We start from the raw sequence: 27,491 nt of genomic DNA on the forward strand, positions 1-27,491 counted from the left end.
CCATAAAGCAGGTAAACAGTTGTGGGATACTCTTTAAATTTAGGACAGCAGCTGAGGGGGTTGTAACAGAAATGATCAGATAATAGTTCAGAGAGTACAATCTGCCTAGCCCTGCAATGACATTAATTAGGAGGGTGCGCAGATTGTAGCTTGCCTAGGCTGAGCTCAATGCACACCTCAGGGGCTTCTTGCATCCCTCCATTCCCTCCATCCCACAGCTCCCTGGGTACCACGCTTCCATACCGCTCTCTTCCAGAGACTCCCTACAATCCCCCCATGCCAGGGGCTGTGTACCCACCATTCCTCCAATATCCCCCATTCCCCCATGCTAGGCGCTGCATGCCCCTCATTTCACCAATGCCCATTTCTCTCTCCCCCCCATACTGGGGGCTGTGTGCTACCCCATTCTCCTCTCCCTCCATTCTCCCCCTATGTTTCCCATTCCTCTCTGCCCCCATACCAGCAGCTGTGCCCCCCACTCTCTCGTCCTCATCCCAGGCCAGGGTCTCTGTGAGTCACCCCTACAAACTCCCAGATGAAATAACAAACCCCTATTGCCTATCTTCATTATACGGAGTACATCACAGCTCATGGGGTTTTTATATCTGATGCCTCCCTCCAGCAAGCCAATTCTACTCTCGCCCTGGACAAATATCACCAGAAGACCTTTAAAAACCATCCTGATTGGCATAATGGATGGCACAGAAGCGTGCAGAGCCATTCATGTTTAGGTCACCGGTTCCAACCTAGCCCAGGTTATTAAGTGGCCAAAAAAATGTCAGCCTGTCTGAAATGAGCTGGCAGGGACAGGCGCGTGCAACACAAAACCCACCGTCACTCTGGTAGCGTTTCCCCCACGAGATTCGTGATATTTCCAGCTGGGAATCATGAGATTGCAAGAGACTCTTCAGCTTTTCTTAGAAAGGAAACAAGAAAAAAAGTAACTTTCTTGTCCTTATGGTTGAAGAGAACTGCTTAAAAACATGAAGCAGTTGAACCCTAAGGTCTCAGATACCAGAAAGCAAAGAAGACCACCACCACCAAAATGTTGCAGTGCTATAAAAATGTTCATAATTTTAAGCCAATAATGATTTAAAAACAAATATGATTTTTTACCCTTTAGACGTACCCTTTTCTCTTTAATCTGTTCTGTGCTTCTTTATCGGGAAGTGAAACTGGTTCACAGACAACATTGTCGGCCTAATTGCAATTTGCTGCAGGTTATTTTTGCCCTGTGATGATTAGTTTTTTTAATTAAAGTATTTATTGTAAAGGGAGTGTGTGACAGACATGCAGCTCACACACTAGCCTCTCTATTTCTGAACTGCAGCTGTCAAAGAAATGCCATCTCCCACAAGCCGGCTGCTGCACTGGATTTGGGTCTCATATCTGAAGCTTAGCTAAAGGCAAGAGGAGTAATTCAGAAGACACAATAAGAAGAAGGGCTGCTGCAACAATGTAGGAAAAAGAACCAGTCCAGAAATGAGCCCTTCTTAAAGGAGAGCCAGTGGGTTATGTAAATAACACAAGTTGGAAGTTAGGTAGCAGGGAATATTGTTTTCTGGCAGTGGTTTTCTGAGGTTTTGGATCAAAGAAATGTAGCGAACAACAAATCAGGATTCAAGGCAACAACAGTTACAGGGTGTGCAAAGCTGGAGGGGGGATGGAGAATCGTGTGACTGTGAAAAGCCTGACCCCCGCCCCATCAGTAGTTCCACAGAGCTCCCTCTGTCCTTGTCACTTGGCCTGAATGATCTGCCTCACTCCTGTCAAACTGGATCAACACACAACCCCTTCCCTTTCCTACACACAGCCTCCATATACTCCAGCAACTACTCACCCACCCCTTTCCCACAAATCCCACAGCTGCTGCCCAGGTATATTTCCATATAGCCCCTCACTTGCAAAGTACTTTCCCCAGACACGTTCACCTACCCATCCCCACAGCACTTGAACACCCCTCATAAGAATGGCCTTCCTGGCTCAGACCAAGGGTCCATCTAGCCCAGTATCTCGTCTTCCGACAGTGGCCAGTGCCAGGTGCCCCAGAGGGAACGAACAGAACAGGAAATCATCAAGTGACCCATCCCCTGTCGCCCATTCCCAGCTTCTGGCAAACAGAGGGTAGGGTCACCATCCCTGCCCACCCTGGCTAATAGCCATTGGTGGACCTGTCCTCCATGAACTTATCTAGTTCTTTTTTGAACCCTGTTACGGTCTTGGCCTTCACAACATCCTCTGGCAAAGAGTTCCACAGGTTGACTGTGTGTTGTGTGAAGAAATACTTCCTTTTGTTTGTTTTAAACCTGCTGCCTATTAATTTCATTGGGTGACCCCTCGTTCTTTTGTTATGAGAGGTAGTAAACAACACTTCCTTATCTACTTTCTCTACACCGGTCATGATTTTATAGTCCTCTATCATAGCTCCCCTTAGCCGTCTCTTTTCCAAGCTGAAAAGTCCCAGTCTTATTAATCTCTCCTCACACGGACGCCGTTCCATCCCCCTCATCATTTTTGTTGCCCCTTTTCTGAACCTTTCCAATTCCAATGTATCTTTTTTGAGATGGGGCGACCACATCTACACGCAGTATTCCAGATGTGGGCGTACCAGAGATTTATATAGAGGCAACATGATATTTTCTGTCCTATTATCTATCCCTTTCTTAATGATTCCCAGCATTCTGGTCACTTTTTTGGCTGCCGCTGCACACTGAGCGGATGTTTTCAGAGATCGATCCACAAGGACCCCAAGAGCTCTTTCTGGAGTGGTAACAGCGAATTTAGACCCCATCATTGTATATGTCGAGTTGGGATTAAGCTTTCCAAACCCCTCGGCACACCCACCGCCTCACACGGCTCCCTGCAAACACGCTTATTCCTACATACAAACACACAACTACACACACACTCCCCATCACAACCCCTAGACTACCATCCCTCTACTCATTACACACAAATACTCCCCATCACAACCACTACACTCACACCGCACCATCACAATCCCTTACACTCACACCAAATTACACACTACACACACAACCCCGCAGTCACACCCTCCCCTACACATACACAACCCGGCAGTCACACCCACACTGACACACACAACCCTCGCAATCACACCCTCCCCTTCACACACACAACCCCGCAATCACACCCTCCCCTACACACACACACAACCCCGCAGTCACACCCACACCAACACACACAACCCCGCAGTCATACCCTCTCCTACACCCACACAACCCCGCAGTCACACCCACACCAACACACACAATCCCGCAGTCACACCCTCCCTGCGTTCAGAACCATCCTACACACACTCCACCATCAGAACCCATACACACTCACTCCCAACTACACATACACATCACAACCCCCTAAACTCACAACCCTCCTATGCACAAACTCACAACTACAGACCCTAACCTGCACACACAACCCTCCCACACATACACCATCACAACCCTTACAAACACACTCCTGATCAGAACCCCATGCACACTCATTTACAACTACACACACACTCTCCATTACAACCCCCACAATCACAGAAAACTCCCAACATTCACAACCATACACACTGCCCAACCACACTCCCTCCTACACACTCCACCATCACAACCCTTATACACTCACTATACACATACACTCCCCCATCACAATCCGCTACAATCACATCAACCCCATACACACTCACCACACGAACATACTCTCCCAGTGGAACCCCTATGCACTACTCACAGCTACACACACACATCATAATCTCTGACATGCACAATCTTCCAACACATTTACAACCACATTCCCTCCCCATCACAACCCCCTACACTCAGACCAGATTCCTATACACTCTCCACACACACCCCCACACAAGCCCCCACACTCCCTTCTAAATTCATAACCCTCCTATATACTCACAAGTTACCACACACACTCCTGATTACACACACACTCATAATTACTGTACAAACACATCCATCACAACCCCGCACAGTTTCTCCCATCAGACCCTCTCCTACACACAAAACCCTCCGACACACACAAACTCCCCCATCACAGCCCCCCGCAGTCATACCTTTCCCTACACAAACCCCACAGTCACACCCTCTGCTACAAACACAGACAACCCCACAGTCACACTCTCCCCTACACGCATAACCCCCGCAGTCACCCCTCCACTACACACACACAACCCCCAGTCACACCTTCCCTTACACACCCACACACAAACCTCAGCAGTCACACCCTTTCCTACACACCCCATACAACCCCGCAGTCACACCCTCCCCTACACATACACAACCCTGCAGTCACACCCACACTGACACACACAACCCTCGCAATCACACCCTCCCCTTCACACACACACAACCCCGCAATCACACCCTCCCCTTCACACACACAACCCCGCAATCACACCCTCCCCTCCACACACACAACCCCGCAGTCACACCCACACCAACACACACAACCCCGCAATCACACCCTCCCCTCCACACACACAACCCCGCAGTCACACCCACCCAGCGACACTCCCGCTCTCTCGCTCCCCGGGGCCGCCTCCATTTCCCGGCAGCCCCGCGTGCGGCTCGTACCGAGGGGCCGGGCCGGGCTCCCCAGCCCGGCGGGAGGAGCCGCCCGCTCGCTCCGGAGCCAGGGCCCGCTGCGGCCGCCGCCCCCTGCCCTGCTGCCCGCCCGCCATGGAGCGCTTCGTGCGGAGCCGCCGGGCCGCCCTGCAGGTACCGGGCGGGGCGCTGGGGGGCAGGGGCCGGGGGGAGCCCTGGGCGTGAGGGGCTGGGGGAGCTATGGGGGGCAGAGTCTGGAGGGGGCACTGGGGGGAGGGGCTGTGGAAGGAGCGGGAGCTATGGGGGGCAGGGGCCGGGGGGAGCCCTGGGGGTGAGGGGCTGGGGGAGCTATGGGGGGCAGAGTCTGGAGGGGGCACTGGGGGGAGGGGCTGTGGAAGGAGCGGGAGCTATGGGGGGCAGGGGCCGGGGGGAGCAGGAAGGGGGGTATGGGGTGATGAGGGGCTGTGGAAATAGGGGAGCTATGGGGGGCAGGGGCTGGGGGGAGCAGGAGGGGCATGGGGGGTTGAGGGGCTGTGGAAAGAGCGGGAACTATGGGGGGCAGGGGCTGGGCAGAGCAGGAGGGGGCATGGGGGGTGAGGGGCTGTGGAGCTTTGGGGGGGCCAGTGGAAGCAGGAGGGGGTATGGGGGGATGAGGGGCTGTGGAAGCAGTGGGAGCTATGGAGGGGCTGGAGGGAGGGCATGGGGGGCCCATGGGCTGGGGGGAGCACAGGGGGACCATAGGGGGAGCTTCATCTCTGGCTCCCACAAAGCTTCCCCTCCATCGCCCCCCTCACAAACCCCAGCTCTCCCCGCTGCTCCCCCAGCCTTGGTGCCCCTTGAACTTCCCCTTGCTGCTCCCCCCCAGAACCACACAGCCTGGTCCTGTCTCTCCCGCGCCCCAACCCACCTCCCGTACTTGCTGTTCCCCAGCCTGACCTCCACTCCACAGCTCACCCCACTCTCACCCTGTCCATCGCTGCCCCCCACTGCTCCCTGCTCCTTTCGTCCATGGTCCCCTTTGCCTCCCAGCGCCCACCAACTGCTGCCCCCGATTCCTCCCCCATCCATCCATGCCCGGTCCTCCAGCTTCCTCCATGCCCCTCCAAGTCTCCCCATCCCCCCTTCAATCTCTGCTTCCCCTAACCCCATGGTCCCCCTCCATGCTGCCCCCATGACCTTCTATCTCCCCTCATCCTGGCTCTGGGACTGGCCTGGGATCTAGGCTAAGGTGCCAAGATGCTGCAGGGATGGACACCAATGTAAGAGCCTAGTTTGATGTAGCCCATTTACACCTGCAGAGCTAGGACAAAGTGTACCCGGGGATTGAATTATTCTCTCTTTGGTGGCGGGACTGAAACCAGCACTTAGCCAAACATATTGGTCCTGGAACTGACCTCATACCACGACCTTGAAAATCACGATGCTCTGATTACTATCGTGCTTTCCCCCTGCCCCTGCAGCTTTTCGAAAATGACATTAGCTGAGGCTGATCCAGGAGAGTTAGAGACTGAGGCTGGCATCTTCAAAGGATCCTTACAGGGAAGTTAGACTCCCATATCCCACTGACTTTCAGTGAAAAGTGGGTACCAAACTCCTTTCAAGTTCCGAGGAGAATCCCAGCCCAAGACTTTCTGCTACTGGGGTACTGGACTCTGAAGCACTGTCTGCTGTCTTAAGAACCCCTAGAACCAGTGACAGCTAAAATCATGGGTGAATTTAAGTAGAGAACGAAATTTAAGCAAGATACACCTTTAAAGTGACTTACCAGAGATTATAAGAAATGTATATACCCCACTTCAAATCACAAGAGGGTCAATTTTCCAGAGGTATCTAGTTCTGATGTTTCATGTGATGCTGGACTTAAATTCTACCATCAGGCTAGCGTTTTGTTTTGGTGCTAGTTCAAATTGGCTTTTGCATATCCTGAACCCATATAATTTCCTTTACCTGTGGGACCCGTTGACTGACAAATATTATGAAAACAGGCTGAAGTTGTGGAAACAAAGGGGCTGGTGTTTAATGTTAGTGTGTATGGGCAGGGAGAGGGAGTGTCAGAAGTGGATGCACAAAATGACTCAGTTTTTGCCCTTAGGGAGAAGCTGTTGTTTTCATGTCTTTAGCCTTTTCAGTTCTGCTGTGATGGGCAGCTGTGCACAGTGCTAAAGTGAACAGGTTACAGTGTCAAAATAAGAAGCGCACGAAATAGAGGTGGTAAAGACCTGTTAGAATTTAGTGTTGCCTTGTCTGTATTGGAGACTTCTCTCCAGGAATGAAGTAGACCTTGGCTGTAACGCTGAACAGATACATTTTAGAAATTAAGGTGCTCCACTAATTTGAAAATCAGCAAAGGTCTCGCTTGCTAGTTTACATGTGATCTCTGCCCAAGCTATAAACTCATGGTAAGGGCGAAGTTGTGTGTCAGATCCGAGACTTTACTGCACTGTGAGTCTGGAGAGAATTCTCTTTGCACTGGGCTAGGGCACCCTCACCAATGTGTAACTCTCCAACAGCAGTCACAGGCTGACAGCTCTGTATGATGTGGGGCATTCTGACATGTGAGCAAAGTGGCAAAAGAATGGACTTGTGGTTAAGACACATGACTGCGAGTCAGGAAACATGGGTTCTGTTCCTGCCGCAGACGTCCAATGTCACATGAGACAAGTCTCTGGGCCTCAGTTTCCCCATCCGTACAACACCTCCCTATTGCACAGGGCTGTGGGAGCGGAACATCTGACATCATATATCTTTGGAGCAACCTTTTCAGAGATGGGTTAGCATAGAGTGCTGTAAGCATGTTCAAAAGGACCCTATAGATGAAGACCTGTCAGTCAAATGAAATATGAGTGGGCCCTCCTTTAGGGATTCATTCTGGCCTCTGGGCCCTGCTTGTCTTTTCAAGGCCTAGTACTTTCTTGCTTTGCTTATGTGAAATAAATTAGTAAGGCTGGGATATGCAATTAAACAGTCATCGCTGGCCTCTGAAGTATTTGAGATGGTGATATACTTGAGAAGCTTGGGGATGTCGTGATTACCATGAACCTATCAGAAACAGCATAATCCATGTGGGGAAGTGAAAATGGAAGATTGCCTGCCTCTTACAATAGAGTGTGTTTCTTCCCATCTCCCCAAGTGTGCCAAAATTCAAGTGAAGGCAACGGTTCTATGCAAGCAGGTTTGTGTGGGGTGAATTGCTGAGTGTTTCATTGCAATGAGTTTTGACATCCCGATGCTGTTTGTGGCCATTCCACGAGTTTGTGTTTGGGCAGAAATTCTCATGCCACGAGCTCCTCTGTCTCTCTGCATCTGGAAAATGTCATTCATTTTATTTGATCAAGGGATGCAAAAATATTAAAACCCCAAAAACCTTGATAACGTGATACAATGCTTTTTGCAGAGACATTCTAATGGATGCAATGGAGAATTAGGTCACTCAGCTAGCTACAGGCCGTGACAATATCAGTGTGCTTGAGGAGCAATGGAAGATATGAAAGAAGAGTCTTGTCTATTTTGATCCTGTTTACTATGCAATTTAAATTACATTTCTCTTCTAATAGCTTTAGATTTCCTAACCAGAGTGTAGTGCTGTCATGCTTCTCTACACTGATACCTTGTTATGGTAAGGTAATTATAGATGAGTATTTTAATGCAGTTCTTTGAGGAGAGACATGAGCTAGTCAGCAGCTGGTAATATGTTTAATCTCTCTCTGCACAGAGGTGTAAAAATATCAGCTGAGATTTAAAAAGAAATCTACTTGACATTTCAATATACAGTAGAAACTCCCTATTTCTCGGCTAATCCCCGGCTTTGATCGTTCTTTCTGGAAACCCTCCCCAGTTCTTGGGGGAGTGGGGGGAGGGAATAAATAGCAAAGCTAATGCAGTGATGTCTCCTGTTACTAATACTTACTGTTGTCATTCGTAGTAGGGTAACACTCAGAGGCTCCAGCTGAGATCAGGGCCCCATTGAGCCTCGTGCTGCACAGACACTGAATAACTGAGATGAGGGGCCCATCGTACTGGCTGCTGCACGCACACGGAGAGACCGAGATCTGGGGCCCATTGTGCCAGCCACTGCACACACACACACAGTAAGAAACGGTCCCTGTCCTGAAGAGTTTACAATCTAAATAGACAAAAGGTGAAAGGAGAGGAAGAAGATTATCCCCTCTTTGCAGATGGGGAAACTGAGGTGCAGAGCAATTTCATTGACTTTCCTAGAACCCAGATCTCCTGAGTCCCAGTCTAGTGCCTTAGCTGCAAGACCAACCTTCCTCCCCACAGTTACAAAGTGCTATGAAGAATTATCCCCACTTTCCCTAGTGTTTCTTCCACGGTGAAATGGATAGTTTAGCAACATGGTGTCTTACCCATTCCAGGAGCGGCTCATCTTCCCCAGTGTTGAGTGTGTGTTTTGAATGCTAGGCCATGGACTGCGTGCGTTTCACATGTCTGTCTCCAAGGGTGAGGCCGTCAGCAGATGCCCAAAGGACTCTTGAATTAGTGCTAAAATTGCCTCATCGCGATCTGTCTGTGCCCCCTGCGTCTGTTCCTGGAGATGCTGCTTGCGGTGACCCTGAAGCTGCTGCCTTTTGGCTGGTGACACTTGTGGGAGAAGTGCAGGGCCTCCATAAGGTGAGACAGGCATTCCTGTCCTCCCGTCCCATGGAGGTTATGCTGAAGGACAGTCCCCCACCTTTCCATGTTGCTAGAGTCTTGATGGCAGGTGACACCCGATAAACCTACCTTCCAGTGCTGCAGTGAGGAGGGGAGGGCTGGGACACTGACTCCCAAAGAGTAGGACTTCACTTTTCCTTTCTCCTTTCCCCCCCTGCTTCCTGGCATCATTGCCCGTGCTGCTCACCGACCGGCCCGCTTCTCTGCTCTGGGTAGCAGAGAGGACCTAGCGGTGGGACTAAGGCCTTATTTAACACAAGGGTTTTTAGCCAGTGGTGTATCGCATTGTGTTCACTGCCTCGGGCCTGATTCTTCCTTGCTCTGCACCGTGTGCAATCACTGACACAGTGCAGGTTTCGATATCGGATATTTATTTTTCGGGGCTGTAAAAATGCAAGGGGTGGTTAAAAAGGAATAGTCTTCCCCGACGCACAATTGACTTCCTGTGTGCTGGGGTTATTTTTGCCTTCCTCTGAAGCATCAGCGATGGGCTACAGCTGGAGACGGGAGACTGGACGGGGTGGGGCAGTGCTCTGAGGTGATACCGAGAATCCTTTTTTCTTAGATGCCTGGCTGGTGGGTCTTGCTCACATATTCAGGGTCTCGAAGGAATTTCCTCCCCTGGGCACGTTCCACCTAATCAGTTCCCTGCCATTGGTCTCTCCTGTTCTCTGCCTGTGGCACACAGTTTAGTCTCCTGAGAGCTGAAATGTTTTGGTTTAGTCTTTGGGCTTAATATTGGGGTGTCTGGGTGAAATGTGTGATACAGGAGGCCAGACTAGATGATCTAATCCAGGGGTCAGCAATTTTCGGCAGGTGGCCCGTCAGGGTAATCCACTGGCAGGCTGCGAGACATCTTGTTTACGTTGACCATCCGCAGGCACGGCCCCCCGCAGCTCCCAGCGACCGCGGTTCGCCATTCCCCGGCACCTGATCTAATCGGTCTCTTCCAACCTTAAACTCGCATGAAACTATGAAAAAGCAGCATAAGTCTTTGGTTGTAAGTGTTCCATGGTGCATGGTTTGCTCTAGGAAGCCTCCTTCGCCCCATTGTTAACGTAAATCATCACCCAGCTCTTAGAACCGTATTTCCCGTCTTTATGGTCTCCACTGGAGTCGTCTCGGTTACCAAAAGCAAATGGACCTGGCAGCGTACCCCGGCAGGACTGTTTCAGACCAGGGCGGAAGGAACTAATTCAAAGCTAAAGGGCCCTCACAGAGAAAGCTGCTCCATCTCTCCGATGGGAGTGGGGAGTGCCCTGCTCTGACTGCATCTGTGGCAGTAGGACCTGGGGAGAAAGACAGTTGTTGGTAAATAGGTCCCTGGCCATGTACTCAAATCTGCCTCGCTGCTGAATCAGTGTTGGGTTTATACAGACTTTGCACTGGGGTGAATGAGGCCCGTACGATACACACGCTGCATTGGTGTAAGGCTTCGTTTACATCTGCACTAGGGATCGGCATCAGCATAACTACTCCGGTGGCTAAAAGCCAGGCCATAGACAAAGCTTGAGTGGTGGGGTGTAACCTAAATGCTGACCTGGTGAAGGGGTCCCCTTGTTCTGGAGATCAAACAGGACACAGAGAGGGGTGGAAGTGTGGGGAACTGGGACAAAAAGCTGCTTTCTCCTGGCCTGATGGACTCTGCTGGCTGCAGAGAGGAGCTGGGAGGATGAATGCAGGGTGGGTGTTCTTCCATAATAACTGTTTGTTTGGGGCTGCACATAAACAAGCCTCTGTGTGCGGCTCACTGAGTGTGGCCTGTTTGCGCCGAGCGCATCGGTGACGTCGTCTGGCTGCTATTCGTGTGCGTCTTTGCCTGCCGCAAAAATAAGTCTGCTGCATTTGCTTGAGACTCGCGTGAAGTCATGCTTATGCTGGGCCTGCAAATTAATGCTGTCTGCCTGTGAGACAGTGCGCGTTACCTTTGCGAGGCTAAAAAGAAAAGTTGGGCAGGAGAGAAGGTGATGTTAAAACCCTGAGTGGCAGCGTGGCTCAATGGGACAGCACGTTGAACTGGGCCTCCTGGGTTCTAGTCCTAGCTCTGCCAGTGACCGCAGGCAAATCATTTTCCCATTCTCTGCCTCAGTTTCCCCTCCCTTTCTGTTTTGTTTACTTAGGCTGTAAGCTCTTGGCAGCAGGAACTGTCTTGGGGTACAGTGCCTGACATAGTGGGGTTCCACTCTCAGTGCAGACCTCTCTAGGCACTGCGGTAAATTGCTCTGAATGCTGCCCTGGCCCAAGCAGAGTGGGGACCCAGGCACCCAAGTGATTTATTCAGAGTCGATGAGGTTTGGACTCTTCAGCGTCTAGATTTTTTTTGAAAATGGGAGTTAGGCTCCTAAGTCACTTTTGAAAATGTTCCACTAAGTGAATTGTGTAAAGAAGCCTGAGGCAAAACAGGGACTTGAACCCACATCTCCTGAGCCCCAGGCTGGTATTTTAACCACTGCACCATCTCTCCTCTCTAGATCCAGCTCACTATCCTGTCTCTCATAGAGGCCAGAACCAGCTGCTTCAGAGGAAGGTGCAAGCCACCCTTACAGTGGGCTGCTACGGAATAACCTTCTTGTAAAGGAATTTTCTTCCTGTCACCTTCACTTAGGGTCAGTGTATGCCCTGAAGCAGGAAGGTTTATTTCCCTTCTGATCTTTTCTTTAATCCCACCTAAAGTATCTTTGGAGGCCCTCATTACCAGTATAAAAGACCAATCCTTGTGAATCTGACTGAGCTGTTCGCCTTGCTGAAATCTTGTGGCAGTGAGTCCCACAGGCCAGGTGCACGCTGTATAGAAATAAAACCATTTCCTTTCCACAGTCTGTAACTGACTGCCTTCTGCTGAATAATATCCCCTTGTTCTAACCAGGCCCCTGGTCTGAGCACGAGAGCATACTCCCTCCCGGAGCAGAGTCTTGTGTTCTGGGAAGATAACTCGAACTGTCCCAAGTTCTCTTCTCTCCATTGTCAGCTATTTTCATACTCAATCATATTCCCTCTCACACGTCGCTTCTGAAAACTAAACCGTCTCCGCCTTTTCAATCTGGATGTTTTCCCATAAGGTCCTCTCTGTTCTGGCAATCTCGTTCTGGAATAGCGGGGCCAGAATTGAATCCAGTATCCCAGGAAGAGAGCTACCATTGCTAGAGGTATTATTATTTTTTATTTGGATTGCAGTCCCAGGATCAAAAATCAAGATCTTCCTGGTGTTATAGAAGTGAGTCAGTGCTGACTAGGATAAAGTAACTCTCCTAGGGTCATGGTGGTGCAGTCATTGAGTCAAGGCGGGATGTCTTTGTACAATATACATGCCTGCCCAACCAGAAGGTATGGGCTCGATGCAGAAGTTACTGGGTGAGGTTCTGTGGCTGGTGGTATGTAGCAGATCAGACTACATGCTCAGAATGGTCCCATAAAAATCTAGGTCTCTATGAATATGCTGCTTGTATTATTTAGATGGAAAGACAATTTTAATTGCCTTTGCTCCCCTGAAAAAAATCCATTCTGATTCCAAAAGGTGCCAGGGTGTCTCTTACAATCCTAATGGATCAGACCTGTCATGTTGATTTAATGTGTTTGCAGGAATGGCTGGGACATCGCTGCCATTCCCAGATAGCGCAAAGGTAAATTAGCTTTGAAAAGGCTGCACACATCCCTCTCCGAGACCTTTGAGTGCCTTTTAGTGCAAATTGCTTGTGCATTTCTCGGTGAGGTTGTTTTCTTTCCTCCCCGGGGGCCATATGCTGCTGTTTTGCATGTTCGCTCGGTAACATGCAGCTCTTAACTCTGCTCCATAAATGCATTATCCCAGCCTTGCTTATCTAAAGTGCTTGGCCAGCCAGCGCCCAGCGCTTCGAACCCGGCACCGAGTGTGTCCGCCTGTTCTCTTGACGGTAACTGGGAAACGGATGCTGCCTCTTTGCACCTGGGAGGAATGGCAAATCGCTTTTAGGGAGCTGGTGCAAATCTGCCTTGTTTGCTGTCTGACAAGGAGGGCTTCTTTGCTGCTGCATCCGTTTGCTTTTGCAGGTACCAAAAGCTTCATTCATAAGCAGTCACCGAGACCTTGCTACCCACATGTAGTTTCCAGGCTCACTTTTCATTGGCAAGTTTCAGCACTAGAGCAAAAGGGCCAGTGTAGAGATTGGAGCGTCGGAACCAGCTCAGAGGCCATAAGAGTCTCAGCCAGCCCTTCGCCCCACATTCACATTGAACCTCGAATGTCTTGGGCCTGATTCTCCTTTTGCCCTGCACTTCGTGCAGTCACGTACGCTGTTGTAAAATGCTGGCAAGTCAGCATAGTTTTGCTGTTGTAAATGACTTCATGGCAAACAGAGAATCATACCCCTCCGTTTTAAACTCCCTCCTTCATCCCTTTCCGTTTTCCTTGCATCTGAATTTCTGGCTGCAGCCAGAGGAGTCTGCTTATCTTCCCACGTGCACTGACCTAATACTGGTCTAAACTGGAGTTACAGGAGTAAAATGGTGCGAAAGGAGAATCTGGCCCACAGCTTGTTCTTGCAGCTGTCTTTGCACATGCCTTCCCTTCTCCCCCCCCCCCCCCCCCCCCCCCGGATGTTTTAGAACCAAAGAGAATCAATAGCAGCTGGCGTTTCGATTGCGTCTCTGACGAGCCGGTTATGGGCCTGCTGTATTAGGAGCACAGCGTCCTGAGATCTGGCTGCCTGTGTTTTGTTATAGGCTGCCAGAAACCTTCTCTTTTGCTCCGTGAACCACAGATGTTTATCTCCCCTTCAAACCACAGAGCAGCCTACTGACCCCCTGTGAGCACAGAGCAAAGCAATCGCCGGTGGTACCGACATTGCCTTCCTCCAAGGGCCATTTGTACGCAGCAGGCCTCACACCCTCTCTGTGCTATTGGACAATATTGGATTATTAACCTTATTTTACAGGCACAAAGTTTCAGAGCTAGGAATGGGCCCCAGGAGTCCTGATACCCAGGGCCCTGATCTGAGCACGAGAGCGTGCTCCCTCCCAGAGCTGAGTCCTGGCTCCCAGTCCCCTGCTTTAGCCACTGAACGACGCTGGCGAGTGGAAAACATTCGTGCAGCTCCTTCTTGCTGTGTTCCCGAAGGGATTCCGTTCCTTTGTCAGTTTCATGCTGGGTCAAGGTGGTCACTGCGGGGCTGACAGCCCGGTGTGCGTCTCTAAACACTGCCAGTCTGTAAACCTGGGGGAGTGAGTGGGTAGGATGAGTGGGAGGCGAATCTGGTACTACAGAGAGTGCTGTGCTGGTGCGTCTCTAATCAGCTGAATGTCTCTCCCTGTATTGGCTCCTCTAACCCAGAGGTGTCCGGTGACTGTTACCTTTGGAGCATCTTGGTGGCTGGGTCGGGCATATGCTCTGGGGGCCCGGGGATGATCAGGTTCAAGTTTGGTGCTGGATTGCTCAGCAGATGAACTTGGGAGCCTCAGGTTCTTAAGCCAGCACAGGGTCTAGAATGACCAAGCTTTCCTGGGCCAGACAGAGAGGAGCCGGGCGGGAAGACCCTGCCACGTCAGCCCCTGGTGCCGCTCACGGCTCAGCCTGCCCACAGGGGAGACGGTGCGTGTTTTCCTTCTGCATCCACTCATAGGAGTGAGTCTTTTTCCCGTGCAAGCGACATTGGGCCTGCTCTGCCGGGATTCAAAGCCTGCTGTCTCTTGGCAGGAGCATGTCCAGCACAGGCAGGAAGTCCACGTGGTGCTGGGGAATGAAGCCTGCGATCTGGACTCCATGGTGTCGGCGCTTGCCCTGGCTTATTACCTGGCAAAGGTGAGTGCTGCCCTGAGGCTTGGCTCCGCTTTGGAGCTCTGCTTCGGCTGGGGTGGAATTAATGGGGATGGGGAGGGAAGGGGCTCTCTCTATGCAAGGGGGGACATGGGGAAATTGGGTTGGTGACCACATAGCGCTGAGACCAATGCACACTAGAGCTGCTGTGTGATGCCTGGACCCCCCTGGGTTGGGCTTTCCATAGCCAAGGCCTGCTGCTCATTGTCCCTGAGGTTCACTGTGTTCTCCTGCAGACCTCTCTGGAGTCCAGGGCGGCATTCGTCCCTGTGCTGAACATCCCCCGCTCGGAGTTCCCCTTGCGCACAGAGAGCGCCTTCCTCCTGCAGGAGCAGCAGATCCCCGACAGCTGCCTGATCTTCCGGGATGAGATCGACCTGCATGCGCTGCACCGGGCTGGCCTTCTCTCCTTGACGCTGGTTGACCACCACATCCTGCCGAGGCAAGTGGAGAGGCGGTGCGGGGGACTTAGGAGATCTGGGGGGGCTAATCCTGGCTCTGCCACCGACCTACTGGGTGACCTTGGGCAAGTCACTTCCCCTCTTCGTGTCTCAGTTTCCCCATCTGTAAAATGAGGCCAAGGACACTGAGCCACCTTTATAAAGTTTTGAGATCTACGGATGGAACACGCGATACAGCAGCTTGGTGTTATCATTAAATCACTGGTGGGGGCTCCAGGCAGGACGGAGTGGGGAGTAAATGATGGGCGAATGAAGACATTATTACTTGTATTGTGGTAGAATCCTGGCCCAGGACCCTGTTGTGCTAGGCACCATACGGACGCAGAACAGAAGGAGGGCCTCTGCCCCTATGAGCTTGCAATCGAAGTAGATGATATTGCTTAGCCTTATAAACAGAGGAACTGTCTTGTCCACGGCGTGGATGGCATCCTTGCTGGATTATGCAAGACGGGTGCACAAGGGCAGGTGGGAACCCCTGGAGCAGAGGTGGGCAAACTATGGCCCACGGGCCACATCTGGCCCGCGGGCCCATCCTGCCCGGTCCCTGAGCTCCCGGCTGGAGAGGCTAACCCCCAGCCCCTCCCCCACTGTCCCTCCTCCCCCACAGCCTCAGCTCACCGCACCACTAGTGCTCTGCCCCGCTGCTCCTGCCGGGCAGCGTGGCTGGCTCTGGCCGTGCAGCGGGGCTGCAAGCTCCTGCCGCTCTGAGTGGCACGGTAAGGGGGCGGGGTGCCGGGGGGTTGGATAAGGGGCAGGGGGTCCCCAGTGGGCAGTCAGGGGACAGAGAGCAGGGGGGAGCTGGGGGGGCGGAGGTTCTGGGGGGGGGGGCGGTCAGGGGACAGGGAGGAGGGGGCAGTTGGATAGGCGTGGGAGTCCTGGGGGCTCTGTCAGGGGGCGTGGGTGTGGATAGGGGTTAGGGGACAGGGAGCAGGGGGCAGTTGGACGGGGCGGAGGTTTGGGGCGGGGGGGGGGGGGCGGCCAGGGAGCGGGAAGTGGGAGGGGGCGGATAGGGGGCGGGGGCCAGGCTGTTTGTGGAGGCACAGCCTTCCCCACCTGGCTCTCCGTACAGTTTCGCGACCCCGATGTGGCCCTCGAGCCAAAAAGTTTGCCCACCCCTGCCCTAGAGGAGCGAGTGACTCACTTTTAAAATATTCCTAATCTTGCTGTCGGCTCATGTCTCATGGGCACTGGGGAAGAGACGGGTCTTTCCCAGGGACAGCTCCCTGCACACGGGGTCAGCATGGGACAAGGCACAGAGGGCTTGGGCCGGGTGGGTTGCTACCCACCACAGCAGATCTGATGTCCAGACAAGTTCATGAACCCTTCAGCTGCCTTGGGAGGAGCCGGGAGACCTCTCGTGGCTGGAAGGGACCTGCAGACAGGAGCCACGGCGTCCCCACAGCTGCTCTGCATCCCTGGGTGCTCTGGGAGGGTTTTGCTAAAGGGGATGAGGTGTAAAATCTCTGATATGAGCAGGCAGGTGTGCGCAGCATCCCCCTGCGTCGCTGGGAACCCGAACACGATGGCATTCCCCCTTCGTCTTCTACATGCGTGTCTGCCGTCCTTTCCTGTGCCCGCCTTGCCACCACCCTCACCCCTGCCCATGCTCCATGTATTGTCTCCCCGTCTACAGGGCTACCCCAACCTCACCGCCCTCCCCCCGCCCCCCCGCAGTTGCCATATCATCCTTTCCCTGTTTAGGGGCTGAAAACCCCCTCCCCTCACTGCAGCACCGCCCTCAGCCCAGCACCTTTGCATGTGCATGTCAGTATATTTTCAGTGTAGAGGAAATAAGCCCCCCCCCCATCGGCCTTTATTGGTGGGGGGCGGGGTAAGAAAAGAGCCCGAGAGGAGGAATTTTCAGTCCGTCCCCAGGGTGATGCTATAAATACACAATAACGCCCACCAGGGTGCGCCATAACGCCCTTGGATGCTCTCGGGTGGATGGTGTAGCCAAAAGGACAGATTCCATCCCTGGGGTGACTCCACTGACCCTAAATCCCTCATTTTGGGGTGGGGGTGGGGGGAGAAATTGCAGAGAGAAACGCCTGGGGACGAAACCGGGGTCTTTCCCAGCCTGCGCCCACCTCTCCAGAGGGGGGCGCTCTCACGGGCACCGCCGCTCACGTCCCCGTCTTGCCCGCCCAGCGGAGATGCAGCCCTGGAGGAGGCCGTGATCGAGGTGATCGACCATCGGCCCCTGGAGAGGGAGCCTCGGTGCAGAGTCACCGCGGAGCTGGTGGGCTCCTGCGCCACGCTGGTGACGGAGAGGATTGTGCAGGGCCCAGCGGAGCTGTTGGACAGACAGACGGCCGCCCTGCTACTTGGTGAGAGCGGTGCTAGCCTGCTTTGACTTCAGGGAGGGGTGTAGAGTTCTGGGGCGGAGACCCACAGCCGCAAGTATCAGGCCCGTCTCCTGATGGCTGTAAAACCGACCCCTAAGCAGCAGCATGCTCAGCAGGGCTGCATCTGCACCAACCCAGGAAGCAGCAAATCCTGGGCTCCTGCAAGGCCAGTCTGTTGCAGCAGGGCTTTGCTTAGGGGAGATCTTACAAGCACCTGTCTAGACCCCAAGGCTCTAACTCCCCAGCTCATGTCTAAGATCACAAAAACCGTGTATGGTCTCTGTTTTCTCCTGGCTTGGCTCACACTGTGTTTCTGTGCCAACTGCTGCTCCCTTTGCTTTAAAGGTACAATACTTCTGGATTGTGTTAATATGACTCCAGAAGCTGGGAAAGTGACTCCCAAAGACACTCAGTACGTGGCCCTGTTGGAATCCAAGTTCCCAGACCTCCCGGCGAGGAGCGTCCTGTTTGAGGCTCTGCAGACAGCCAAGTTCGATGTGTCAGGTACCAGCTTTTCGCGGATTGATCGGGGATCAAGTGGGACAGATGGGGAAGGCAGGGGCTGCGTGGAGCTTATATAGTTGGAGGCATTAAATCAGACAAGTATCCGAATTCATCTGAAAACAGTCCAAGAATCCACCTAGCAGAGTGGTCAGAGGGTTGTGTGTGCGAATGATGTCTGAGTCTTTTGGAGCGTCAAAACGCAAAGCTCCCTGGAAGTGATCCAAGCTCCCGCTGGGAATGAACATCCCTCTTCGCTCATGTTTGCCCCTCTCATTTTCCAGGGCTTACTACGGACCAGATGCTGCGAAAGGACCTTAAGGCGCTGTCGAGCGACGGGCTCGTTCTGGCCATCAGTGCTGTGTACGTGACGCTGGAGGTAAGGGTCAATAAAACATGGGGATACTGAGGCGCAGAGAAGTGAAGTGACTTGCCCCGGACCACAGAAGGAGTCGGTGGCGGAGCTGGGAATAGAGCGCAGGAGTGAAAGCACCTTTTGCCTGCTGGGTATCTGTGCATTTTGCTATTTAAATGTTATCCTGTGCAAGTGGGAAGAAGCTGATCCTATGGTTGGGAGCTAGGTTTTCTCCCTAGCCCTGCCAGTGAAGTGGGGAATAATGCTGCCCATCTTCCTCGCAGGGCAGTGGAGGGTTTTCTATCTCTCCGTGGTACTTATCAGTGTAGTATCTGAGCACCTCCCCTCACAACCCGCCTCTGAGGCAGAGCAATGCTGTTATCCCCATCATACAGGTGGGGAACTGAGTCACAGAGAGGGAACGTGCCCAAGGTCACCCAGCAGGCCAGTGGCTGAGCTGGGAATAGAACCCAGGTCTCCTACATCCCAGTCTGTTGCTCTGTCCATTAGATCACACTAATGCCAAATAGGCATTCCTTCTCCAAGGAGCCTATAGTCTGAACAGTTCAGACATAACAGGTGCATGAGACAAGCGGGTGGTGCTGGGGGTGGGGGAGGACGACAGGGTAGTAAGACGGGCGGGAGCTGGCAGCGTTGCCTGCCGTCCTGTCCCGTCGCGTGCCTGTGCGTTCCGGACCCTGACGCCGCTCGCTGTTCTTGCCTAGGCCTTCCTGCAGCGGCCTGGCTTGCAGCAGGACCTGTGCGCCTTCTGCCAGCGGTATGGCTACGGCGGGTTGGTAGCCATGACAATATCCTTCGACGAGCGGAACGAGCCATTCCGGCAGCTCGCGGTGTACAGCCAGCACGCGGCGGTGCGCACAGCGGTGAGCACAGTTGGGGCATGCTGCCTGCCTGCCCGGGGTCTGCCCTCAGATTCTCAAGGGATATTCCACAGCCGCCCGCCCTTCCTCAGTGGCCAGTCCCAGAAGCCCATGCATATAACAAACTGAGGGCGAGCACTAGATCCCCTGCTTGCGCCCTGATCCTGTACAGCATTGAAACAGGTGCTTTACTGCAGTCACATAGAATCATAGGACTGGAGGGGACCTCGAGAGGTCATCTAGTCCAGTCCCCTGCACTCATGGCAGGACTAAGTGTTATCTAGACCATCCCTGACAGGGGTTTGTCCAACCTGCTCTTAAAAGTCTCCAATGATGGAGATTCCACAACCTCCCTGGGCAATTTATTCCAGTGCTTAGCCACCCAGACAGTAAGGAAGTTTTTCCTAATGTCCAGCCTAAACCTCCCTTGCTGCAATTTAAGCCCATTGCTTCTTGTCCTGTCCTCAGAGGTTACGAGAACAATATTTCTCCCTCCTCCTTGTAACAACCGTTTATGTACATGGAAACTGCTATCCTGGTCCCCTTCAGTCTTCTCTTCTCCAGACTAGACAAATCCAATTTTTTCAGCTTCCCTCATAGGTCATGTTTTCTAGACATGTATGACTTAGGTTCTGACCCAGCAAAGCACTTATCTGACTTGCTCTCATAGTGGCCCATTGCTCTAGTCTGGCCGTTGCTTGACCCCTGATAATCCCTGCCCCCAAAGCTGCCCCTCCCTCCTAGAAATGGAGCAAGGGGAGGAACTGGACCTTGGGTTGTTGCTTCTGCAAAGAGCCCAGAGCAGAAACGGATTTGCTCCTGCTGCAGATGGGGCAGAATGTGAAGGGGTTTGGGAGCCAAAGCTTGGGATCTGGGAGTTTTGTTTGTACAACGTAAAACACAAGGGAGCTGCCTGCAGGAAGAGCCCCCGCTGAGTATCAGACTCTCTGGATGCCCCTGGACTTGTGAATTCCCAGATCAGCATGCTGGGCTATAACCAGCACCTTCCTCTTTGCTGCAGTGGTGGGTGGCTGGCTGGGAGAGGATTTACAGGGTGGTGGTGTGTCCCCAGTGGGTTACCTCCTCCAGCCCCTGCCCTCCTGCGGACCTGGCCCCCAGCTCAGCAGAGCGCTGAAGTCCTGTGGGAATCAGTCCCTTATGAAACACCCGCCCAAGTGCTTTGCTGAATCGAGGCCCAGGTGCACGAACTGTTCCAGCACCTTCCACAGCTGACTGGTTCCAAGCACCGTCCACCCTGGAAACCGGCTCACCTGCCTGATGTGCCGAGCTCCCAGCTGAGCCACTCTCCACCCAAGTGGAAGCAAAACCGCTTGAGAGCCCTGTTCCCCGCCCCCCGCCACCTCGGTGGGTGTTTCTAGGTCCCCGCGAATCCCCCCTCCCTCAACCCCTCAAGGCTCAGCACTGCAGCCCCCCCCCCATCCCCTGCCCATCAGAGCTTGTTCATGCCACGGTCGCTCCCGTAGCCGGCGGGGTAGCTGCTGAGCTGCGTCGGCCTCGGCGTTCACCCTTCGGCTCCAAGGCCGCCCCCAGCGCAGCAGCCCACGTGCCTGCAGAGTTTGCTTCGGTGCTTTCCAGAGCCTGGCAAGAACCTACCACGAGAGTGGGGGCGGAGGGAGGAGGCCATGTTTACTCCCCCCATCCCCAGCCATGCAGCAACGGCTCCCCCCACCACCACCCCCTCCGATCCCGCGCCACCGCTCGTCACTCATTAACAGTGGTCAAAGGTTTAAAGCCGTGGGAGGGATTGCGGGCTAATCGCCCGGGTGGGTCAGAGATCACAGCAGCCGAGGGGACCGAGCGGGAGACAGCAGCCTTAGAGATGGGAGGTAAGAGGCTCCTTTTTCCATCCCTGCAACCGGCTCTGCTCCAACGGGAAATGCCCTCCGTGTGATCCTGCCCCGACGTGCACCCTCAGCGCCTCCCGCACCCAGTGCTTTGCCTCCGGAGGCTGAATCCAGAGGCTGGACTGGGCAGATACAAACTGAATGACGATCATTAGAAACCAGCCTGTCTCCCCCCGCTGGCGACACACACACATCTGCCCTGTCAGCCGCTGTCCACTCATTTTACTTGTTCCTTAACGCTCAGCTCTGAGCTCGCGGTCCCCTGGGGTTGTCGGGGGGGGGGCGTGAAACCCTTCCCTGGGCTGTGGGGGACACGTGCGTTTTCTCTCGGTTGACTGGCTGCCCAGGCATGGGAGACTTGGAGTCTGACACTCAGCTACCCTAATAAGGGTAGCTCCTTTGGAGTCTGTGGGCCAGATCTCCGGCTGGTGTAAATCCGCCTTAGCTCCATTGGAGTCTGTGGGCCAGAGCCACAGCTGGTGTAAATCCATCGTAGCTCCATTGGAGTCTGTGGGCCAGATCCCTGATTGGAGCTCCAGCAGATTTACCCCATTGGAATCCATGGGCCAGATCCCCGGCTGGTGTAAATCAGTGTCGCTCTCTTGGGATGTGCCGACTGACACCAACTGAGGATCTGGCCCGCTCTCTGGCAGACTGAGCAACCCGGGAGCTGTATCCAAGCTTGTGGGGAGAGCGACCCTGGGATCAGAAGGGCCTGGCTGGGAGCACCGAGAGCAGAGACCCCGGCTCTGGGCTCTGCTCGCACCCTGGCATTGCAGACGTGCTACAGTAGCAATGGTGGGGTGCAGCAGAATGGGGCTCCTGCCCAGGATCCAATCAGTGTGGGGCAAGCTATGTATAATTCCCTCTCCCCTCAAATGGTGTAAATCCGTGGAGCTGCACCAGTTTACACCAGTGGGGGATCTGGCCCTGAGCATATCCGAATAACATGGCTAGTGCCCCAAACAGCAGAAATGTAGGAGGGGAGTTGGGGGGTCAGCCCAGTACAGCTCCGGCTTTGCTGTACTATGCGTGTCATGATCCCATCCCTGCTGCGTTGTGACAGCAGGTTCAGCCTTCGGGAGGGTCCTTGGCTCTCAGCCGGCTCCTCACCCCCTCGTGTTTCTGTCCCCAATAGGTATGTGGCGTTCTGGAGCGTGCTAATAACCCGCCCCTGGACCTCTCCCCTCTGGGGAGCCTCTACCCCAACCTCTGTGCCTACCACCAAGGCAACACAGTTGCATCGCGTAAGAAAGTCCTCCCGATCCTTAAAGACTTCCTAAGGGAGCGGGGCACAGCGGCTGGCACCATGCATCCCGCGGACAAAGATTCCTGTAGCACGACGAGACCAGAGCCAAAAGACTCCTCTGCCGGTTGCGGTGAAAGCGACGAGAACCCGGAGGACTCGGATGTGGCTGGCGAAGCGGGTGCCCTGGAGTACGAGCCAAGGGGCAGGAGAGATCCAGGCAGGTGCCCGAGGCATGGGGATGCCTTGCTGGAGGACGATGCCCCGTTGCCTCCCACCCCCATGAACAGCCTGGTGGATGAGTGCCCTCTGGACAGGGGGCTGCCCAAGCTGTCGGTGGAGGCGATCTTCGAGAAGTTCAGCCACATCACAGTGGTGCGCCCCTCTGCCAGCAGCAGCCCCGAGAAGAAATGACACCGGGGCTGGTACCCGCTCGGGTTTCAGGGAAGCGATTGCAATCCTGGCGCTCTGGGATTAGATGCGTGGCCTCTTTCTGTGTGTGGATGAAACACGTCCGTCTGTCTCACGGGGACGTGGACCCTGGCCTCTGCAATAAAAGCCAGACACGGGCACTTTTGTCAGCAATGCTCCGGAACCGACTTCCGGCCAGCTCCTCCTCCAGCGGGGAATTTCATGGGAAAGCCAAACCAAAACACCAGCAGCGTGGCACCCCCCCACTTTAGAGGCACCGAGGGGTTTGATCCTGACCGGACTGTGCCCACAAGTACCACCTCCTTCTCTGTTACAGTGATTTCTTTAAACCCTGCCCTGGCGCAGCCCCAGCTGCCTCTTGCGTCACCGTGCCCTAGGTCGTGAGCGGTTGTGCTGTGTTATGCGGAAGAATGCCCAGGTCCAGCAGCCCCTGAGTCCCATTCCACGTTGTGTCCCCTTCCTGTGTGCGCCGGCTTACCCCTCGCATCGTGGGAGGGGAGATCTCGGCCCCACTCTTGTTCAACCCTGTGTGGATTTGGCAGCGTCGTTTCCATTCAGAATCCCCCGTCGGGGAACAGCAATAAAGGAGAGGAACTTCTCTCTCGTCTCCTCTCCTCCCGGCCCATGTGACAGTCGGCCGTCGTGCCTCCTGTGAGCCATTGGGTCTGCCATGTACCTGCCGGCCTGCGCAGCACCGTGCGTAAAGGAAAACTCTTCCTTCCCACCGTCCCCATTATCTGTGGTCGTGATTGTCCAGTCCCTTTGAAACCCTGGCTGGGCAGCTTTGGAAAGTGACCCCCGGGGCAGTGAATTCCAGCCAGCTGTCCGGGGGTTGTGTGAAGGGGTTTCTAGTGATTGGTTCCTAAAGCTCTGCCCTGGAAAGCGACCGTGAAAGGGAGCTGAGCCCAGGGCCAGGACAAACTGCTTTGAAGTCCTGTTAGCAAACCAGGGCCAGCCTGGCTCTGTGGGGAGGGGGCTGGGGTCTCTCCTCGTTAGCCCCATGGGAACAGCCCGGCTCTGTGGGGAGGAGGCTGGGGTTTATTCCTCCTTGTGCATCATGTATGGAATCATTACTAATTTCCAGTTACCGATTTTATAGGGCATTTTTGTTGTCCCCCCGCCCCGCCCGCCCGGTGCACAAGAAGGAAGGCGCCTGGCTTGACTTTTGGAGCCCTGGCTGAGTTTGCAGGGCTCGCAATGAGGAAAACCCTCCTCAGTGCTCGTGAATTGGGCGTGTTTGCTTCTGAGTCACTGAGGGAATAACCACAAAATCCCAGCCTGCTGTCTTTACTGGCCTACTGGAGAGCTGAGCTACCTGTCCCTTGGCACGGTTCGACCTGCGGGTGGGGAAATGGATGGTACAGAATGCCCCAGTGTGTCCGCCCCTGCTCCCGAGGGGACTGGCAGGGTGTCCCTGTGACCCACAGCATAGTTCCCCTTTGAAAGTAGCAATTAATGAGGTACTTTTCAGGTGGCGACTATTCATTAGACTATCAAAGGGGCCACACTATCAGCTTGCCCTTAGCTCAGCCTCTTTTGGTGTGGGCTCACTTGATTTCAGGCGCGGTTTCGTGTCTACAATTCTGTGGGCTGGCAATTCAGAGTGCTTGAGGCCTTGTCTACATGGGAAATTTGCACCAGTTCAAGTTAAATTGGCTTTTTAACCAATATCGTTAAATCAGTGCAAACCCCTGCGTGGGCTCTGAGGGGGGGAGGGGCTTATTTCAGTTTAATTTAAGCCAGTTCCCAATTGGCTTCAGTTAAACAAAATCAGCCACTCGTAACGGAAATCAGTTTCCACGCGGGTTATAGCTGTATATTGATTTAAATTCACACCATGGATTTATGCCAGTGCAAATGTCCCATGTAGCCACGACCTTAAATGATTTATGCTTGCCACCTAGCAGCTTCCGTTGTTCAGAGGGATGGGTGTGAGATTCCCCTTGTCCTCAGAGGGTAGGGGGTGGGAGATGAGCTCTTTAGTTAATCTGGCCCCAAAGGAACATGTGATCCCATTTTATTTAGGTAGCTACATAGGAACGGAGTCCTCCGGCAAACTTGGCCCCATGGTCCTGACTCTTGTCTGCAAATCAGGAGTTCAAGCAGCAAATTGACCGAAATTGCAGGTTGGTACAATTGAGCCTGCAAAAACCAGAAAATCTGGCCTCGAAATCTTTTCCAGGCTCCGTTCCTTGGAAGTGGCCCTTGTCCGCCGCCCTGCTGGGGCTTTCATTGTTAAGGACGGACTTCCACCCTGGGGCGGTCGTTCTGGTGCACCTGGCACCCAGGAACTGGTCTTCTCCAGAATTGTCATTCTGGGCTCTCACATGATAATTGTAATGGGCCTGTGCCTCCTAGAAAGGCCTCAGGTACTGACACTGCAGGTTAGCAAGTAACCGCGTGTGCCCCCAAGCTGGGTCCACTCTGTGGGGCACTTGCATGAAGGGGAAAAACTCCCTGACCCCATAGTCTGACCCCCGTGTAACCCCATTGTCTGCGGTGGCTGTGAATAAGCCTGGGGTGCTAGAACCCCCAGGCGTGTTCCTCAGTGCGTCATGAATTCCCCTCCTCCCTTTCATCTTGTGAATCATCTAACCACGGTACGTCTCTATGGTACGTGCACCCTAGAGCACGTACCATAGAGCCTCCTACGCTACTGTCTGTGTCTGTCCATACGTCCCACAACCAAAGGCTCTAACAGGTGGGTCTGGGAGCTGCACTGATGGACGACGTCGGCACCGGGAAATGAATGCTGTGTCTGAATCCCTCTCGATTTAGTAGCTATAATGCGGTCTGTCTACGAAAGCAACATGCATCCTTATTCATGGAGGACACCTCGAGAGGTTCAGGCTCCGAGGCTGTCAGTCCTACACCGTGCACCAGAAGTAAGACAGAACCAGGTATGCAGGGTGTGATCTCCCTCTTTGTGTGTATTGTAGTGGTACGCAGGAGCCCCAGTCACAGACCAAGACCCCATGGTGCTAGGTGACGTACAAACACAGAACAGGCAATCTGTGCCCTAAAGAGCAGGGAGGCAGAAAGGCCCTGGAGGGTTTAATGAAAGCTTTAGTATCTGCCTGGTAGAGTTGGGGGTGACATTACGTAGCCCTTTTCCAAGTTGTCTTTGCAACACTTCTCTGGGTGAGTGTGGTCATTATACCTGCTGTGCAGCTGGGGGAAACTGAGGCACAGCGGGGGATGTGTCCTACCATCAGCGAGTTGGTGTCCACTGGAGTATGATTTCAGGAGCTCCCAGCTCAGGCTGCCCCACATGGTAATCAAAGGAGCCAGGATGCGTTTGCGATCTGTGGGGCAAAGAAAATCTGCTTTGGGGTGAGGGGTTGGGGAAGGGAGATATTGAACTTGTGGGGAGTGGGGTAGGAAAACTCTCAGTTCTATCAGAGCTGGGGTTTAATTCACCCTTGTGCAGGGATAGGGGAGCAGCACAAAGCTTAATGCATCACATAAGCCAGCAAAATTGGCCTCCGTGCCCTGATTTAGGAAAGCATCCCTATTCGGGAGAGGTGCTTAAAGTTAAACACGTGCTTAAGTGCTTTCCTGAGTCGGGGTTGGATAGATCTTTGGAGGGGAGGGGGTGTCAATTTCACTCTGGATGCAGGCTGCTGTTAAACTGGGTATCAGCTGAAGTAACATACAGTATGTAATAAAGGCAAAAGAAGATGAGAAGCAGCTTTATTTCAATGGAGGGGACCGAGGCACAGTGAAGAGAATGCGGTTTGCTTTTTCATCCAGTGTAGCATTGTGTAAATCACATTTTAGCAAGAGAACCAATGAGCACCTCAGTTGTCACTGTGGGTCCGTAAGCCTTTCTGTTCCATTCCCGGCAAGCCCCTCCGCAGCGGGGTGAGCGGCTGTTCTCAGCTGGCAGGGTTTCTGATGGTAACGTTTTGTTTAGTCTTTTTTCTTTTCTTTTTTTTTTTTTTAAAGGATTTGATACGGTAATTTCCCTTCCAACGCTTTTGGGGTGTTGTATTTTTACGTAGGCCGCAGGTCTACTAAAATGTGCTACGTTTCAAAATTTATTTCAAAATTGTTGTATGAAAAAAGAGAAATATTACGTAACCAAAGTTTTTTTTGTTTTTGTAATTCTGATGATCTTGCATTTTAAGGATTAAATTTGTGTGCTTTCCTGGCTGTGTTGTTGTTTGTGTGTGTGTGTGTGTGTGTGTGTGTTCTTTAACACACACACGCTCTCCCCCTGCTCATGGTGGTGTATATTTTAGAACCACCATCCCCCATCCACCCCCGCATTCATGGTTAAGGATTCTGTGACTTTCCGTGACTTCTGCAGCGGCCAGTGTAGCTGGTTCTGGGGTTGCCCAAGCGGGGTTGCCGCTGCTGGGGCAGTTTGGGTGTG

General features: G+C 53.4%; 1 protein-coding gene and 1 long non-coding RNA gene across 3 annotated transcripts; one reads left to right on the top strand and one right to left on the bottom strand.

Annotated features, from left to right (window-relative positions):
• Positions 1-33: 33 nt before the first annotated feature.
• Positions 34-4,664, bottom strand: LOC122463717. Its single transcript, XR_006287309.1, has 3 exons — positions 4,524-4,664; positions 833-916; positions 34-176 (listed from the first exon to the last, which is right to left on the bottom strand). It is a non-coding gene; the product is annotated as an uncharacterized LOC122463717 (long non-coding RNA).
• On the top strand, positions 4,565-27,268 carry PRUNE1 (prune exopolyphosphatase 1). 2 transcript variants are annotated; one of them, XM_037883043.2, is made up of 8 exons: positions 4,565-4,739; positions 14,908-15,012; positions 15,264-15,469; positions 17,637-17,815; positions 18,179-18,337; positions 18,619-18,713; positions 19,415-19,573; positions 22,574-27,268. In XM_037883043.2, the coding sequence occupies exons 1-8, from the start codon at positions 4,701-4,703 to the stop codon at positions 23,093-23,095; spliced, it is 1,464 nt and encodes a 487-aa protein (XP_037738971.1). In that variant the 5' UTR covers positions 4,565-4,700; the 3' UTR covers positions 23,096-27,268. The 2 variants fall into 2 exon arrangements, with proteins under 2 accessions (XP_037738971.1, XP_037738972.1); XM_037883044.2 differs by lacking the exon at positions 4,565-4,739 and adding an exon at positions 8,496-8,653.
• Positions 27,269-27,491: the final 223 nt, after the last annotated feature.

Source organism: Chelonia mydas, chromosome 24 (assembly GCF_015237465.2).
Source record: "Chelonia mydas isolate rCheMyd1 chromosome 24, rCheMyd1.pri.v2, whole genome shotgun sequence".
NCBI classification, from domain to species: Eukaryota; Metazoa; Chordata; order Testudines; family Cheloniidae; genus Chelonia; species Chelonia mydas.

Coding starts and splice junctions, on each gene's coding strand:
- PRUNE1 (XM_037883043.2), top strand. CDS start 4,701: ATGGAGCGCTTCGTGCGGAGCCGCCGGGCCGCCCTGCAG. Junction 4,740..14,907: donor GCCGCCGGGCCGCCCTGCAG/GTACCGGGCGGG, acceptor GTCTCTTGGCAG/GAGCATGTCCAGCACAGGCA. Junction 18,714..19,414: donor CTGTGTACGTGACGCTGGAG/GTAAGGGTCAAT, acceptor GTTCTTGCCTAG/GCCTTCCTGCAGCGGCCTGG.